Here is a 16,839-nt window from a genome sequence, read left to right on the forward strand (position 1 = left end):
TCACCAGCCTCCAGCCCAGCAATCGCTTGAACTGACAGGGATCAGGTCTAGTGGAGGGCACAGATATTTGGGCATTCCCAGGTGCAGCTTATTTGTGGTTAAGCTTCTGCCACCAAAACTGAGTGGATGCAGTAGGGATCTGCTCCCAGAGTGGCACAGCTGAAGTGCCCTTTGCCACCACGCATGCTGCGGCAGAGGCATGCCAGCACCTGTACCCCTGCACAGCCCTGGGCTGCCCACCTTCCCATGGCCTGTGCCCCAGGGAGAGGGGTGCCAGCACATGGGCTTTGCACCAGGACCTAACGAGGAGCTCCGCAGCCTTGACAAGCCCTCGCTGCCACTTTCCAGGTCTGCTCTGGGATTACCTATTTCTGGCATCCCTCTGGTTAAACTTCCCTGGCCAGAATTCACTCACATACAGACTTGAGAGCAGGAACTGCAGCAAGGAGTAATGCCAAGGAATAACACCACCAGAGCCCTGGGAGCAGATGGATGGACGGAGACACTCCCCACACTAGTGCAGACAGTGAAGTCAGGACCCGATCTGACGAGCAGAATCAATTAAAGCTCCCACCCCATTAGTAGTTGTAAAGGGCAGAGCAGGAGCAGAGAGAAGAAGCTCTTGTGCACCCCCACGGAGACAGAGGGCAGCAACCAAGTGCCACCTTCCAGCAGCTGTGCTGAGCCTAGGGGCACGGAGAACACCAACAGACACACACACAAGCGAGTGTGGGCAGCAGGGAGCTACTCTCCCCTCTTCTGCAGGAGAGCAGCATGTCCAAGGCACCGAGATACCTCCACTGCCCAGGATACCAGAGGAGGGCACTGCAGAGACCCCCGACAGCCCAGTACAAGACAGAACTGGGAAAAGAGAGACACAGGAAGATTGCTACGAAAGCACAAAGCAAGAGCATCTTCTCAGAGTTATATTGCTCCACCCCAGCCTCAAGAGCAGAAGAACCAGCAGCTGAAGCACCTGCTGCTTCCCAGCCCAACTGCCCTGGCACACGGCTGGCAGAAGAGGGAAGCCTCAACCCAGCCCCAGAGAGATACCAGGGACAGCCCAGCTTCTGCATGGAACAACAGCAAGTTAAGAGCAGTACCTCCTCCTGCAGCAACACCATCCCTCCTGTGGCAGCACCCACCACCCCTGCATCCTTTATTTAAGCTCTCCTGGGGCCAGATTGCCTATTGCCCCCAGCTGCCTTTGCATGGCACCCTTTAACCCCTTCCCCCCCAGCTCACAGGGTGCATGGCCCCTCTGGCCCTTGATCCTTCCTCACCCCAGGGGAAGCAGCAGTTTCTGCTGACAAACCCCGTGTTGGGGCTGGAGGCACAAGCCCAGGGGCTCTGGGGCTCCACCAGGCTGGTTTCGGCTGAGCGAAGAGGAAGGAAGGAAATGCTGGTTTATGCAGCCCAGCCCTGCCTCCCGCACCAGCCCCTGCTCTCTCCAAGCTGTCATCTGAGAGCAGCGGGCTAAAGTATTCATGCTGTGAACAACACTCGATAAATGAGCTTGACCGGCTATTTGTTCAGCCCAGCAGCCCTGTCCCTCGCCCCATGCCCTGGCCTGGAGCGGAGCACAAGAAGCCCTGTCCTGTCCCCTGCCCTCCACCTCCCTCCTCTCAAGCGCTGCCCCGTGCTCAGGGGACGAGTCCCGCTGTTCCTTTGCGAGGACAGATCCTCTTTTTTTCAATTCTGAGGAATCTCTTGCTGATTATTCTGAATTTGTTTCCTTTTTTCTCCCTCCATTTGCTGTTTTTAACTGATAAGATGTCCCACCAGATATGGCTCTGCACTGGGAGAGGTACAGAAAGCTGACGGTGTCTTTCTCCCCGGGGAAGGAGGCTCCCACCACGCATCCCTTCTCCTGATAAATTGTGGCCCAGGCTCGTCTCACTCCTTTGATGGAGGAAAGCCATCTCAAGGGTATTTTCAGTCATTCAGCTGTCCTGGGCCCAGGACAGAAAGCCACCATGCAGCTGAGGCTGTCCCACCAGGAGCTCAGCAATGTCCTGGTGTCGGGAGAGCTTGACTGCCCCAGGCACACAGGCAGCCGCCGGCTCCTCCTCTGCAGGGCTTTGCCCTCTGCGGCTCCTCCAATCGTTCCAGCCAGGGCAACGGATATAACAAAAACCGTGGCCAAACATTTGACAAAAGCCCTTTGCTGCGTAACCCAGCAGCCGAGCCACACAGGACCTGTGACAGGACAAATGCTCTGGCAGCACATCAGTAGCCGTGGCCCCAAGGCATGGCTACCTGCCCACCGGAGCTGGAGAAGGGTGTCGCCAGTCAGATCTCAGCGTGCAGAACGGAGAGACACGGGCAGACTCATCTGTGTGGCCACATCAGTGAAAACCGAGGCAAAAATCAGCCTGTTGAGCATCACCCAAACTGTTCCTCTGTGGTTCAGCTAAATGAAAGAGTATGCCTTTTTAATGCAACGTGTAATTAGAGAGTGTAAGTCACAGCCAAAAGATTTTATTGAGCCAGAGAGTTAGACAGTTGCATGAGTAATGAGAGCAGCCGCTGTTGCATGAGCCGGTTGGGATTGGAATAGCCAGGGCAGAGCCCCCAGCCTCTCCGCGTCGGATCCAGTCGGCAAGAGAAGCGCTCCCAAAGCCTCCCTTTGCTGCTGAATGAAAAGATCCTTTGCAGAGATTAAAATGAATTTATTATTTCACAGTTTGGTATTTACATCACATCTGGAGCAGGTATTATGTACCCCGTTACAAAAATGTCTAAATAACGAGTCCCGCCGGTGGCAGCCGGAGCACGGAGGCAGGTGGCTGCACGCACACCAGCGTCCCCGGGCAGCGTGCCATGCTGCCAGCCCCCATGCCGGCTCTAGCCCCTGGCCCCTCCTGAGCCGGCATGTGTCCCCACATGGGTCACGGAGCAGGGCTGGGGCACCTGGGGAGGTGTTGGCCCTGCTCCCCGGCAGCAATGCTCTTGCTCAGGCCATGTGCCACCAGCCCCACCAGTGCAGCGGCCTCAGGGTCCCCAGCCCTGCCAATGTCAGGACCACGGGGCTCCCATCCTCTCCCCCTCGAGCTGCCACGCCAGGGGAAACGATGCGTCCTGGAGGTCACGAGCTCATGGCCAGGAGATGGTACATTTTTCTTTATTTTGAATTAATGCAATGAAGCCTGGCTCTGTCTGGGTCTCTGGCTGGGCATCTGCATGGTGTCAGGCAGACCAGATCCACAGACAGAAGAGCACTTCCCCCCGACGTTACTCTGAAATTCGACTGCAAACACAAGGAGTAATTTGGTGCCTGGGACTTGCACGGTAGAGAACAGATATTAAACTTGCAGCCTGACTAGTGCAATTACCAAGGAAGGAGAAACCAGCAGCATGCTCCATGGAGACATTTCACCACTTCCAGGGCCCGACGGGGTGTCAGACGGCCCCGGCCATGCCAACGCATCTGCCACACATGGTCATGGGGCAGGGAAAGCACAAAGCTCCGGGGGTTGGAGCAGCCCCCTGGCCTGTGGGTGACATGAGATCACGCCCGAGCTCAGTACCTGCTCCTGGGAACCCACCGGGCCAGGAGCCGTGAGCCACAGGAGGGGAGGGTTTCACACAAGCATTGACTTCCCAATTCCTGATGGTGACCCTGATTCAACATCTTGGGAGATGGAGAAAGGCGACTCACAGCAATGATTTCAGCTATTTCAGAATAAAGCCCTTTTTGGGGGACCGCTGTCTGTCTCTGTATTGTCAACAGCTCTTACATGATCAGAGTATTTCATTTAAGAGGATGGGAAAATGAGCCCATTCCTTGGTCAGTGAGTATGCCCACGGGGGAGGATGGGACCATGGAGTCACAGGAGTCTTGCAGCCTCCGGGGAAGCTGGGGCTCAGCGGATGCTCTGATCTGGTACCTGGCACAGTCCCGCCAGCAGGTGCAGGACGGCAGCCCCGGAGCATCCCACCTCCGCAGGCACCGCCTGGCCGGCCCACGTCCTACTGCTCATGGCTCTGCAGAGCACCGGGGACCCGTGCCGAGGCTGGTCAGCTGCCGCCGAGTTGCACAGAGGCTATCGCGTGACCTGCGGGCAGAGGAGGAGAGTGGGGCAGGTGCCTGCTAATGGAAACGGTGAACCTGTTTGCAGTGGGCGAGTTACCCAACGCACCCAGCTGATCACCCCATCTGCAAATTGCCAGCGAACAGCCTCAGGAGATGCAAGTATGATTTGCTCTTCATATTCATTTAATGGGGTGGTCGTTCCAAATTTCAGCTTATGGATTGTTTGTGAACCCCATGCTCTGGCTACAGCTTCCACTGTGGGTCTGTCTGCAGAGGGGACCAGGAGGGGCAAAATCCAGCCCCCTCGGCGCAGTTCCTAACAGGGCACCCAAAATCCTTTTGAAAACATAGGTCTACATTTCCAAAATGCCGCCTCCTTAGGGGAGGGCAAGGGACCCAAAAGGGGTGCTAGGAGGATGGTCATGGTGGTCAGGGCTGTTGGATGAGGGAGGAGCGCAGAAGCCCTGGGGTCCTGCAGACAGGAATGGTCTCCAACAAGAGCCCAGGACAGCAAAGCCAGAGCAGAGGCTTTGGGCTAAGTTAGCAGCTGGGGGAAAAAATAAACAAACAATATTAAGATGGGAAAAAGACAATGAACTAAATGTAGTGCTGCAGTTACTGGTCAGTGATGGATGCCTAGGGCCAGAGGAACCTTCTTGGACATCCATAAAAATACTTGAGCATGAAAGTGCTTTCTGTGCACAAAAATAATAGCAATAATGAAAAAAATCCCAACATTGCTTAATACGATAATTTTATGGCAGGGGATGTGGGGTGAGAAAAACTAAAGCATAAGGAATAATTACACTCAACAGTATGAACAATGATTACAAAATTATGCAACTGATTAACCATGGCATATATGTAATTACTAATGAGTTTGATAAAATTTTAATTATACCTTGTTCTTTGGGGCATTCAGCAAGCCATGAAAATAATAATCATGTAGTGCTCTGTCACAGATGATTGCCTCAGACGGGGGAGCGGTGACAGATTCAGGGCTGTGCCACTCAGCTGGGACGAGCAACCTGCTGCCTTAGAGCAGCAGGGAGATGCTGGAGAGCAGCCGGGAGGGCCCAGCAGCTCTGGGCTGGTATGGAAACATCCCCAGCACGTCTGCTCGTGGTCTGAGCCACCCAGCGCCCTCCTCACCGAGCCTCCCCGCAGGAGTTATCGATCAGCAAAGCCGTGGGACCCACTTGGGATTTGCGCTACCCCCGCCAGCCCCTCCAGCACCGGTGACAACAGCACAGCCCAGACCCTCTGCTCTGCTTCGGTGCATCCGTAACAAATGGCACGTGCCCTGAAAAAGCCGAGGCTCTCCCCTTCCCCTGCGAACTCTCCAGGGATGCTTTCCTGGCCTTTGCTTGCCCCAGGCTGGGGACAGGCCAGCGAGGCTTCCCCCCTCAGCACCCTGCCAGGGGACATACCTTGGTCGTCTTCACTTTGTTGCCGCTACTGCAGCTCCAGCCTGAGAGGTCGGGCAGTACCTTGCACTCCTCCCCATCGAGGCACGGCTCCATCTGGCACCACCACTTCTGCAGCACGATGGAGGCTGGGGGAGACGAGGGCGTCAGTGGCCGGGCTGCGGCACTGGGCACGGAGGACCTGGCACAGCGGCAGCTGGGGGAGGCTGCCCTGGTCTGGCAGTGCATGGGGGACAGGGCGCCAGCCCTGCCTGCCTTCGGGAGGTGCAGGAGGGCAGGGCAGGAGGTGCAGCCCCTCTCTTCGGCACAGCCCACGACCCTGCCGAGGAGCCGCTCGTCGGCTGCCAGGCCTCATTTGACCCAACTGCTCCACCTGCCTCCGAAGCACCCTGCTTTCTCTCCCTACCCCAGGTAAAAGGCCTAACAACAGCCCTGTCCTCACTCCCAACAGGAGTAGGGAGAACAGAGTTGTTCAGAAACCTACTGCAGGCTCCTCTTACGGAGGCAAAGGGACCGTCTACCACTACTCGACTCTGTTAGGCTCTTGTAATTGATGCCTCCAACGCGGGTAACCAGAGAGGGCTCCCCTATCTTTGGGAAAGACGACACACATGAGCTGTTTGGAACATCAAAAACCTTCCCTGACAATTCATCCTGGCATTTCTTGACGTTGCACACAACCGCACTCACAGGACACTGGCTGTCAAGCGAATCAATACCACGCTGGCAGAAGCTGCAGCTGCTTCTGCCAGCTTTTCAGCGATGCCACGTGATGCCATTCAATAAAATATACATGGCTGGAGCTTTGCTTAGTGCTCCTCACAGGTGATGGTGCTGCATGGCTGGAGTCACGTCCCTGCCCCTGGCTGCAGCAGCACAGTGAGCAGACATGCAGGGATCAATGCTGTGGCGCCTGGCCCCAGCGCAGCGGCACGCTAGAAGAGCGTGAACCGCTGGAGCACCATAACCCACCCATGGCATACAGCCTGGGGCTGCATGGGGTGGGGTAATGCAGCCACGCCAATGGAGAGTGCCCCCAAAACACTCCCACTCCCTCTCCCCCTCTGCTCCGCTGCAGGAGCCCCTGGGCAGGTCCCCTCTGTTAATCCTGGGCACACAGAAACTCCGCACCAGCCTGACTGATGGGGAAGACTCATTTGGAGGGAGTTCACGGTACCCGGCTTGCAGCCGCGAAGTACTCACCATCCACGCAGGAGGGAGCCGCCCGTGTCGTCCCTGCCACCTGCCCCGGGAAGCAGGAGCATTTCACTGTCTGGGAGCGCTCCTCGATCTTGTTCTTATTGCAGCACCTGTGAGCCGCAATGACTTCGCATGTGCCAGGCTCTACGTGCACTGTGGGAGGAGAAACAGCCGCTGTCACGCAGGGCTGTGCCCCAGAGCCCCCAGGCCACCTCCTGCTCACCGCTCCCGGCCAGCACTGCCGGCATGTGCCGCAACCAAGACACTGGGAGGGCCCGGCACGGGCAGCGCTGTCCCAGCCTCCAGTAATCACCCCAGGGCTGCTGATGACATACACGCGACTCAGCCCAGCATTTCCCCAGCCCACCCATAAGAAGCACTTGTCCTGCTCCACACCTCCTGCATCTGAGCTCTTACTCCTAACAGCCCTCACACCCGTCCTACCCAGCAAAATTAATAGCCTCTTGCCATAGCCAAGCCAAGAGCTTTATTGAAATGAATGAGCACATTATTTAATTGCAGCTGATAATGAGATGCACACTTTGCTACAAGAGGGAATGGCGCATCTTGCTGCCTTTGGCTTCAGAGTACCACCACCTCTGACCCCGGCTACAACCAATGTTCCCATCTCACCATCACGCACCATCCTCTGGCTGGAGGAGGGAGGACCGGGACGGCATGTCTGCCCTGCGGTGACACAGAAATGTCACGGTGTTCATCAGAAATCCGGGCTGCTCTGCTGCTCCCCCTCCCAGTGCCATTAAAATATTAAGGAAGAAAGAAAACTAATGTGCTGGCTTATCACCTCTGGGATCCAGGTTTAGAAGCTAGTTAGCATCGCAAATCAATTACTTTCACTGGGTAATGGCCCACACAAGCCCAATACAAATTAGTCAAACAGGGCTGGATAGACTTCATTCCCATGACCTGAGAGCGGGTGATCCCTGCAGGTCCTGTTTAATGAGCACTGGAGGAGTGAGCGCAGAGCCGCGCACCGAGACATCCCCTGGGTCACCGGGAACAGGCTTTTATTTCCACAGCGAGCAGGAGCCAGGGCTGCAGGGAGGATGGGGAAACTGCGTTTCTGCAGTGTGCCATCCCAAAATGCATGCAGATGAGCACGCATCACACCGTCAGACCTGGCTGCTCTGTGTCCTCAGCTCAGCAGCACGCGCTCGGCCCCTTCCATACCCCAGGATGTGGGCAGGAGCCCCATGGGAGCCCTCGGCAGCCACCGGAGGAAAGGCTCGGTAAAGGGTGCAAGCAGGACATGCAAGGCTGTGGGGAGCAGCGTGGTGTACTGCTGCTGGCAGTACCCATGAGCACAAGCCCACGCACAGCCCTTTCCCAGCATGTGTGGCTCTGCCTGTCACTCTGACCCACAGTTGTGGACCTGCCCATGCCAAGCAGCCAGCCAGCCTCAGCTCCCAGCTCTGCTTCCAGCTGCCAGGCTGGTCCTGCTGCAGGTCCCAGGGCCCCATCCACCCCCAACCCCACGAAACGAGGCGGCCGGCCCAGGGAGTTCGTGCCGCAGGTTTGTGCTGGTGTCCCCGGCCCAGCTCTGCAGGAACTGGCACACAAAGGGGACCGGGGACAGCCGACCTGCGTCACGGCAAGCACTCCTGTGGGTCCCCGGGGAGAGGCAGCCACATACCCACGCTCCCCAGCAAACACCGCCTGCCTTCCAGCAGCGTTTGGAAAGCAGCCCCTTCACCTTCTCAAATGAAAGCTCAGGGAAATGGGATCTCTCCCCAGGCACTGGGGGAAATCCCTCTGCCTTGCAGCCGCATTTTCACATCCCTGCTGGGAAACGGTGATCCAAGTGCAACCTCCTGGCTTGTGCTGGCCGGGCACAGCCGTGCCAGCTTCCAGCCAAAGCAGTCCTTGCCCCTCTCCTGTTCCCACTGCGTCCGAGCACTGACCAGGAGATGAAAGGGCAGGACGTGAGGAGGTGCCCCAGGACTCGCTCTCCAGCGATGCCACCAGCCTCGGGCCAGCACAGAGAGACACTCGCTGCTGTGCAGTAAGGCCATGTCCTAACGCGAACGTGACACACTGCTCATCCCTCGCAGCCTGCCCCGTTGGGGAGCCACAGCCGGGAGCCACACAGCCCTGTGCCCTGCACCCGCCAGCACATGGACAGGACGGGCCATGCAATTACCACAGCTTTAATTTGGCTTTATTTATTGTTATTTCATGGTCATTTTCTTTTAATGAACCATCACTTTCATTTCTGCCCATGATAATTACACAATTACCTATCCTGGAAGTATTTTGTAATAGCATCTCTGGCCATCAATTTTATGCTCCCTTTTAAATGCCATCATAATTCAGCTTTAATGATAATTTCCATTCTTTTTGCATGCAGAAATAGTAGACTTTGATGAAAGTGAGAAGGAAAGCAACTCATTACAGAACAAGCGTGACTGTTTTGCCCTGTTTTTACGGTTAATGGGATTTTTCAAATAATCTGAGGAATAAGCAGAGGTCCTTAGTTTGGGCTATGAACCCACATTTCCACCATGCTCTGGTCCAGGACCACGAGAAGTCACTCGCCCATCCTGCACATCCCAACACAGCCCCCCCCAACAGGGGATTTTATACCCTCCAACTTCAGCACTCACGCGCAGTTGTGGTTTTGACTCATTTTTATAAAAGCCTCCCTGCAAAGCTTCATTAGCAGAGCTCTTCCCAGGAGGAAGGGCCAGACGACCCCGCTGGTCCCTCTCACTTCTGCTCTCCGGCTTTTCATTTTCAGCTAATTTAAAAAGGTTCAGCCCACGGAGAGCCAGACAGAACTGAGAAATCGCTCATTACAGCCACGCAGTAAGAGTCCGCTAACATGCCAAAGCCCTTTTAATTTGCTCAAAAAGGTGCAGCATGGAGATAAAGAAAAATTCGCCTCTCCTCTGGCTTACTGCAGCTGGCCGAGCACGGTGGCAGCGCGGTGCCAGACCCGCAGCCTCAGAGCCCATCATGCCCCGGCAGGAGCCCGTGGGCACCCGCCATGTCCCTGCCAGTCACACCAAGGAACGCCAGCCGTCCCGGCAGACTGCGGGTGTGCAGACACAAGGAAGGCGCTCGCACCAGGACAGACGGACACAGTCCATCTCCAGCTCGCACCTTGCCCCCAGCCCTCCGGGCAGGCCACCCGGGGAAGGCAAAACCCACGGCAAACGAGAGATGCTCTCAAACCCATGGCAGACTAGAGATGCTCTCGCTGATAAGATGGTGCTTTGTGCTCCAGCCCTGCCGGACCCAGCCTGGGGCTGTGATTAGCCGAGCTGTACCAGGGGTGCAGTTCTGCCGTTGTGCTCCACGGGGGGCGGCTGCGAGCCTCAGAAAAGAAAGGTTCAGAAAGCCTTTGTTTTCCCTCAAAAGGCATACAGCTTTCCTTTGAGCCAGCCAGAGCCCAGGCAGCTGCTGCTAGCGGGGTCAGGCAGCAAACTGCAGTGCCAGGAGCAGCTGCCTCTGCCCCGGGAAGAGCTGCCTACAAGGAGCACCGTGTGCAGGGGCAGATACCCCATCACCCGCAGCCAGGCTGGTCCCAGCTCACCCACCTGCTTCTGCTCGAGGATTGAAACCATGAACAGCTCAAAGACAAACAGATGCACCGCGGAGGTCAGGCAGCCTCCTGGCACCAGCCCCACAGCACCCCCGGGGGCATGCGCAGCCCTGCAGCAAGGGCTCTGCTGATGGCAGAGCTGAAGGAGCAGCACCCACCCCCGGGACCAGGCCCTCTCTCCGGCCGTGAAATACTTTCATCTGCCTAAAGGTCTTCTGAGCATCCAATATCCTGCCCTGGGACACAATGACACTGGAAACTTGCCCCAGGCACTTCTCTCCAGGGCAGAGCCCTCCAGGCGCCAGCCCCAGCGGGAGGCACAGCAGCAGGGCACGGTGCATCCCCTCCCTAAGCGACTGCTCGCAGCAGAGCTGCAGGCTGCATTTGAGCAGGAGAGACGGCCCCACAGGGAGCAGGGCAAGAGCCACCCCACATGATGTAAAGCATCTCAGCTCCCTACACACCAAACAGATTCACCCGCTTCCCTGCCCCTCGACAACAGGCAGCACGGACCGCACCAGACGCGAGTGCCACAGACCCCAGCATCCGAGAGAGCTCAGGAGTTTGGGGGGTTGTAACCAGATGCAAACGAATCCCTCAGCATCAGATACGGCGATTCCCAGGATGTCAGCAAGAGACTTTGCTGTTTCCTTGTTGTAGAAGTGATGAGCAGCCCCATGCCAAGGGGTGCCGACAGGAGAGCAGTGCCGAGGGGCTGCCTGGCTGCTGCTGAGCAGCTCCCTGCCACTCCTGGCTTTTATGTCACACGCCTGGGAAGAGCCCGAAGAGAGCTGGAGCCCAAGCGCAGGGAGAGCGATGGGCTCCTCTGGAGCTCCCTGCAGATGCTTCTCCTTTTGCTGAGCAGCAGGAAACTTCAAACCAGATAGGACTGAAAATGCAAATCAGATGGATGCTGTGTTTAACACCGAGAGCAGGAAAGCCCCAGAGAGCCCGAGATAAGTTCCAGAGCTTCTGGCACGCTTCTCCCTCCCTTTTAACTGGTATTTCCCCACTGGAACCCTTTTTTTTAAAAAAATATTAAAAAAAGTCTTATCTCATGGAACCATAAAAGCATTGTAAGAGCACAAGGCTTTTGAATCCTGCATGCAAAAATAAAATAGAAATGCTGTCCTACTCTGGCTGACCTTTAAGTGAGTGGCAGAACATGTTTTTATATGGCATAACCTGAAATGACACATTTTGTGTGTCATTGGGAGGCGTGGGCACTGCTCCACATGTTCAGTGTAAAACACCACTCTGCTTGCTGGTGGGCAGTTGTAAAATGAAGAGAAGTTGAATGCATGTAACTGCCAGGCAATGCCCAAACCCTCTGTGCCAAAACCCCTTCCTCCTGAGCACTGAAATACGGTTAAATGGGTCCAGGTATCCTGAGGAGGGCTGAGCAGCACAGCAGAGACCAGGCGGAACCCGGGAGGGAGGCAGAGGTCCAGTTCCCGGCGGGGAGTGGAGCCGCGGGCTCGGAGGGCTCTGCTCAGAGGGCAGGACAGCCCCGGGGCACCGGGGCATCGCGGGCAGCCGGTGGCGTGAGCGATCTGTACTCCGTGTCCTGCAGCAACTCTACTACTAACATTCACTAAATAATTAAAGTCTTAAAATCACTACTGCCTTAGACACTTGCATTATTTAAGAGGGTTTTGGAGAGAAGCAGGCTTGTTTTTATTGCTCATTATCACTGCATGTTAGTTGGGATTTTCCTCTACCTTGTCACCTCAAGACTCCACATCATGCTCTGTTTCCCTTCGCTGCATGTGCAAGTGTGTGAACATCCATGAACCGCTTGTGCAAATCCCATCACTTCACACTTGCAAGCAGAAAAACAAATGCCTGAACTGTGTCAAGAACAGCTGAAAGTGTTCTGCCATTGTGCGACAGATGAACCTGTACGGGCACCCTGCGGCTAGTGGATACAGCTCCCGACACACAACCTGCCTTCCTCTGCGGTGCCGAGCGGTGCTTCCCACACACCCGGAGCAGCTTCTGCCTCATCTAGAGAAGGTGGCTTAGGAAAATATTCCATCTTGATATAAAGGCTGCACATGACGGAGAAACCAACGCTTCCCCAAGAGAGAGGGAATCTTGCAGAAGCATCTCACAAATAAACGCCACAGAGCTGCTGTCTTCACTCTGAGGAGCGACGCACTGACCAGTAAATCTCTCTTACAAGATAATCAGAAATCAGTGCTCTCCGTTCACTCAAAGAACCTCATTTCCTGAAAGCAAATCCCTGCTGACTAAACGCCTTTACTTCTGCTCCACGTTGAGTGATGAATGTGAATGAAGGAAAAGATGTCACTTTGATTATCAGCATTAGAGGGGTTTATCTGAAGATGCTGGGGCCACCTTTGCGGGAGCTGTATCCAGACAAGCAAGCCTTGTTCATCACGTAGAGCTCACCACGTTATATGGGGGATTAAATTGCTGGTGAATCATTCTTCACCAAGGAGTCTCCTATTCCATTTCCAAATGACTTAATCTCCGCACTCGATTCATGTGGCTATTTAAATCCAACCACATACCCCAGGAAGCACCACTCTGCTTGGACACATTAGCATTCCCCACGTGCTGGGTGAGCACAAGTGATTAGATCTTATTTCTGCAGCCAGATGTCTACAGTGCGGTGTTTCCCTGGACGGCTAACAGAGGGTCTGCACGCGGGCTCTCTGTTCAAGAAATTCATGAGTTTGGGGGCTCTGAAACCCTGTGGCCACATTGTCACAATTAAAGATCTTCCTCTGCTATTGCTCATTTTTAGGTGCCACGCCCAGTTTTAACTGTGAATAAACGCAATGCTCTAAACAGCTGAAAGCTCTGGATGTGTCTCTCCTTTTATGCACACAACCCACCAGCCTCTCTGACTGTGGGGGTTGCAGGCAGGCATCAGCGACACAGCTATCCCCATTCCCACCTCCAGAAATGTAACTGCGGGCTTCCTAGGACAAAAATGTCATTGCAACTGAGAATGCAACCTTATGAAAGTGCGTTTCAAACATAACCTTTACCGAAAACTGTCCCAAATGAAGGAAAAGCACAGGGCAGACAACAGGAAAATAAAGGCCATGAACTCAGCAAGCAGGCTAAGAATTCCTGGTTTGAGCCTGTGGAAATCCAGCCCAGGAGAGGAGGCAGCAGCCAGTGCAGCCACACAAAATTCTTACAGTGCTAGGAAACCAGGACGTGCAGAGAGAAACCGTGTTAATACAGACACAGAGCAGAGTCAGACTTTTAAGTATTTGCTCCTGGTAGAATTTGCTTGAATAAAAAGTGCAAGATTTGGTCCACTGTGGATAAGTCTGTGTGAGCAAAAAATCCCCGTCTCTCTGCCTGCGAGCACATGAATACATGAGCCCGTCTCCTCATGTATGGAGCGAGATTTATACATAATTCACACCCCACGAGTACACTTGGGCATTTGCACTTTAAACCTAGGTGAGTCGCTGCTTTGTTAATGCTAGGTCTGACTCTTGCCCGAAGAAGCAGCTCCCCTGCAAACCGCTCCTGCCAGGGAGAAGTGGGGCTCTCCAGCCCCGGGGACCGGCCAGGTTGGGCGAGTGCCCGGCTGCAGGCAGTGCCCGAGCCCATATCCTGGGGAGTCCTGAGCTGGTGCCAAAAAGTCATTCCAGAAACAACTGAGGAGTTTTATCTTCTCATGCACCTGCTACAGGTTAGAAAGAGGGTAAGGCAGGTAACTGCTGACTAGCTGGTTGAAGGAGTCACTCTGGAAGATACGTTTTGGTTTTAAACAATGAGGATGGGGATTACAGGATTAGAACTGCTTTAACTGTCAGGCAAAAACGACAGAAATAGGACAGGGTGTGGGGTCAGGCAAGAGCACGAACAATTTCAAATTAACCCTTAAATACCCTTTTTTTCCCCAAACACTGGCACAAGAGGCAGACAGCACGTGCCCCAGAATTGCTCCCTACTCCAAGCACTTGCCTCTGCCACCCTGCTACACAACTCTGCCAGCCCACCAGTAACATCAGCTCCCACCCGCCCCCGCCGTCCTCCCACCACGCACCGAGGAGAGGAACCCCCAGCCCTGGACCACCATATCCCCCCTCCAGTGTGGCCCATCGGGCTCCTGCACCAGGCAAGACGGGCATGAAGGGCTGAGGATGACTTCTCAGCTGCTTCTCTTCTCAAGACACAAACTTCAACCGTGGGTTCACGTAACCCCTCCAAAAATCACACTGATTGCACAAAACAGCATTCCAACATACACGAACAGAGGGGGATCTTGAAGCCACCGCTGGGAATGACAAATTAACACCCCAAAGCCAAGGCTACGCTTTGCAGCAAGACTTTCAGTTCTACAGCAGTTTATACTTGTTCCATGTTTCAAGATGATCTTTACAACCAGAGGGCTGAAAATTTGTATTTCTAATGAAAGCCTAAAGTGGAGAGTGTCCATTGCATAAAAAGCATAGTTTGGGACACTCATCGCAACTTAGATGGAAAGAGTAATGTCTCACTGCTCACAGATCAAGAATTACCTCAGTAATAACCTGAATACGTAGATGTGTCTCAGATTTTGCTACAGACATGAAGAAATTCACTTTTCAGCTCCTCAGACCAGCTAGGCTCACCAAGCAACAGTTTTTAAATGCCCCATATTAAGTATTTACAAGTTATAACTCCAAAGAACAGCTTTACTGCTATATGGCTCCAGGTTCCTGCCTGTCTCTGAGGAGCAGCCCAGGGAGTGTCCTGCATGCACGGACACTCGAAGTGCAAATCCCGCAGTTGTCACAGTGGCACCAGAGAGAAAATGTCGGTGCCTCTCAGCATCTGTTTGCTGGATTCCGCCCCGCGCCTTCAGCACACTCCTCCTCACCACCAGCACCCCAGTGACGGGGTCGGACACTGAGGTCCCCCGGGCCGCCAGCCTCTGGTCCCCAGAGAGACACTCCTGCAGCCCACGACCCGAGACCACCTACACTCGTCCTCCCACCCAGGAACGAGGGACGGGCCCTCACCAAACATCTCAGCCCCACGTAACCCCCACCCCGGGCTCCCCAGGGAGACCTCAAGGTACCACCAGTGTCATGGGGGCCTAGGGTGATGGCACAGGAGCATGACGCATGTAGCGAGGATGTCGCTTCCCCTACCTGAATGGCTTCTGTGATGGGTGGAGGCCAGCGTCAGTCTTCCCCATAGTGTGGTAAGGCAGAGAGTGAGCACGAAAACCCATTTCCTCAGGCTTTGTATGTCTCTCTCACTCATTCTACCAAAAACAAGAAGAGATGCGCAGAGGAAGAGGGGCTGAGGAGGGTTGGGAGGTGCAGCCCCCACTCACCGACGCTGCTGCACGCAGCGGTGTGGCCCCTGAACACGCGCGGCCACAGGGACCGGGGTGGCCTGGCTGCGGGGACACGGCCCTGGGAGGCAGGGCACGCACCAGGGATTCACCCACCGCCCTTGAACGGGCTCAGACTTCTTCAGCAGCACAGGCCATCGCAGAAAGGACATCGCAGGACAGAAAGAAACCACACCAGCAGTAGCACAGACGAGCAATAGTTACCTCTTACTGGGGTTTCACACTAACACCTTTGCATCTGCCAACCTCGGGTAGGTCAGGTCTTTGCAAGGGGCAGACATCAGTGCATCTGAAAGGAGAAAGAGAAATATGGGTAGCGATACCTGCTGTACGGTACCTGGGGGGTGCGAACCGCTGAGTCCCCCGGGAGCGGCTGGGGACACCCCGGGGCTCAGCTGGCCCCGCATCAGCACACACGATCTCGTGCACAGGAGCACACACCTGCCCATCGCACGCACCAAAACCTCTCTGGGAACTCAGCCCATAACCCCGCTCACCCCCTTTAACACCAGTGTGCCTCCATCCGCTTCAGAGGAGTTGCTCCTGATTTTTACTGCTGAGAGTGCAAAAATCAGGCCCATTAGAGTATGTTATTAATGCAGATCACAAATACTAAATACAGACCCAGGGTGTGTGGGAAGAGCCAGAGTAAATCAGCAGTGAGTCATTCCAGGTATCACCTTTTCCGTGTGCGGTTACGCTCTGTCATCGCCCTCGTGTCGCTGAGGTCCCTTGCAGTGATGCCCAAGGTTTGACTCTCATGGGCTGGGCACTTTGCGAACCACTCACCAACAGACAGACGGACCGACCACACCAAGCTGCCCCAGGGCCCAGCCACCCTCCTGCTTGGCAGGGCCGGTGCTGCACGGGGCGCTGAGGAATGGGGCAGCCGAGGCCTGGGCAGACGTGCACAGCCCACGGCAGCGCCAGGTCCGGCACCCCAGTGTCCCACAGCAATGCCTTGTTCTGGGGCTGCTTCTCCTCTCGGTATGTCTGCAAAGTTCACAAAACCACACAGACACAAAACTGCCTCCACTATCTTTGAACACACCTGGTCCCCCAGTAACCTCCCTCGGCACGCCGGGGCCATCTACCGCCACCGCTGCCCACTGGCACCGCGCTGGTGCCCCCTCTCCCACCACACAGGACGTGCTGGGAAGGAGCAGAGTTTTACATCATCTGAAGCCCTTAAGGAAAAATTTAAATCCCCAAAGAGTTGGTGTTTTACTGTCGACTGCTTTAAATATGTTCCCTGTACTATTTATCAGCCACA

General features: G+C 55.1%; 1 protein-coding gene across 1 annotated transcript; it reads right to left on the reverse strand.

Annotated features, from left to right (window-relative positions):
- Nucleotides 1–4,046: 4,046 nt before the first annotated feature.
- On the reverse strand, nucleotides 4,047–15,472 carry FAM19A3 (family with sequence similarity 19 (chemokine (C-C motif)-like), member A3). Its single transcript, XM_009331971.1, has 4 exons — nucleotides 15,358–15,472; nucleotides 6,667–6,816; nucleotides 5,467–5,591; nucleotides 4,047–4,058 (listed from the first exon to the last, which is right to left on the reverse strand). The coding sequence occupies exons 1-4, from the start codon at nucleotides 15,470–15,472 to the stop codon at nucleotides 4,047–4,049; spliced, it is 402 nt and encodes a 133-aa protein (XP_009330246.1).
- Between the last annotated feature and the right edge of the window lie 1,367 nt (nucleotides 15,473–16,839).

This window comes from Pygoscelis adeliae, unplaced genomic scaffold (assembly GCF_000699105.1).
Source record: "Pygoscelis adeliae isolate BGI_AS28 unplaced genomic scaffold, ASM69910v1 Scaffold189, whole genome shotgun sequence".
Taxonomy (NCBI): domain Eukaryota; kingdom Metazoa; phylum Chordata; class Aves; order Sphenisciformes; family Spheniscidae; genus Pygoscelis; species Pygoscelis adeliae.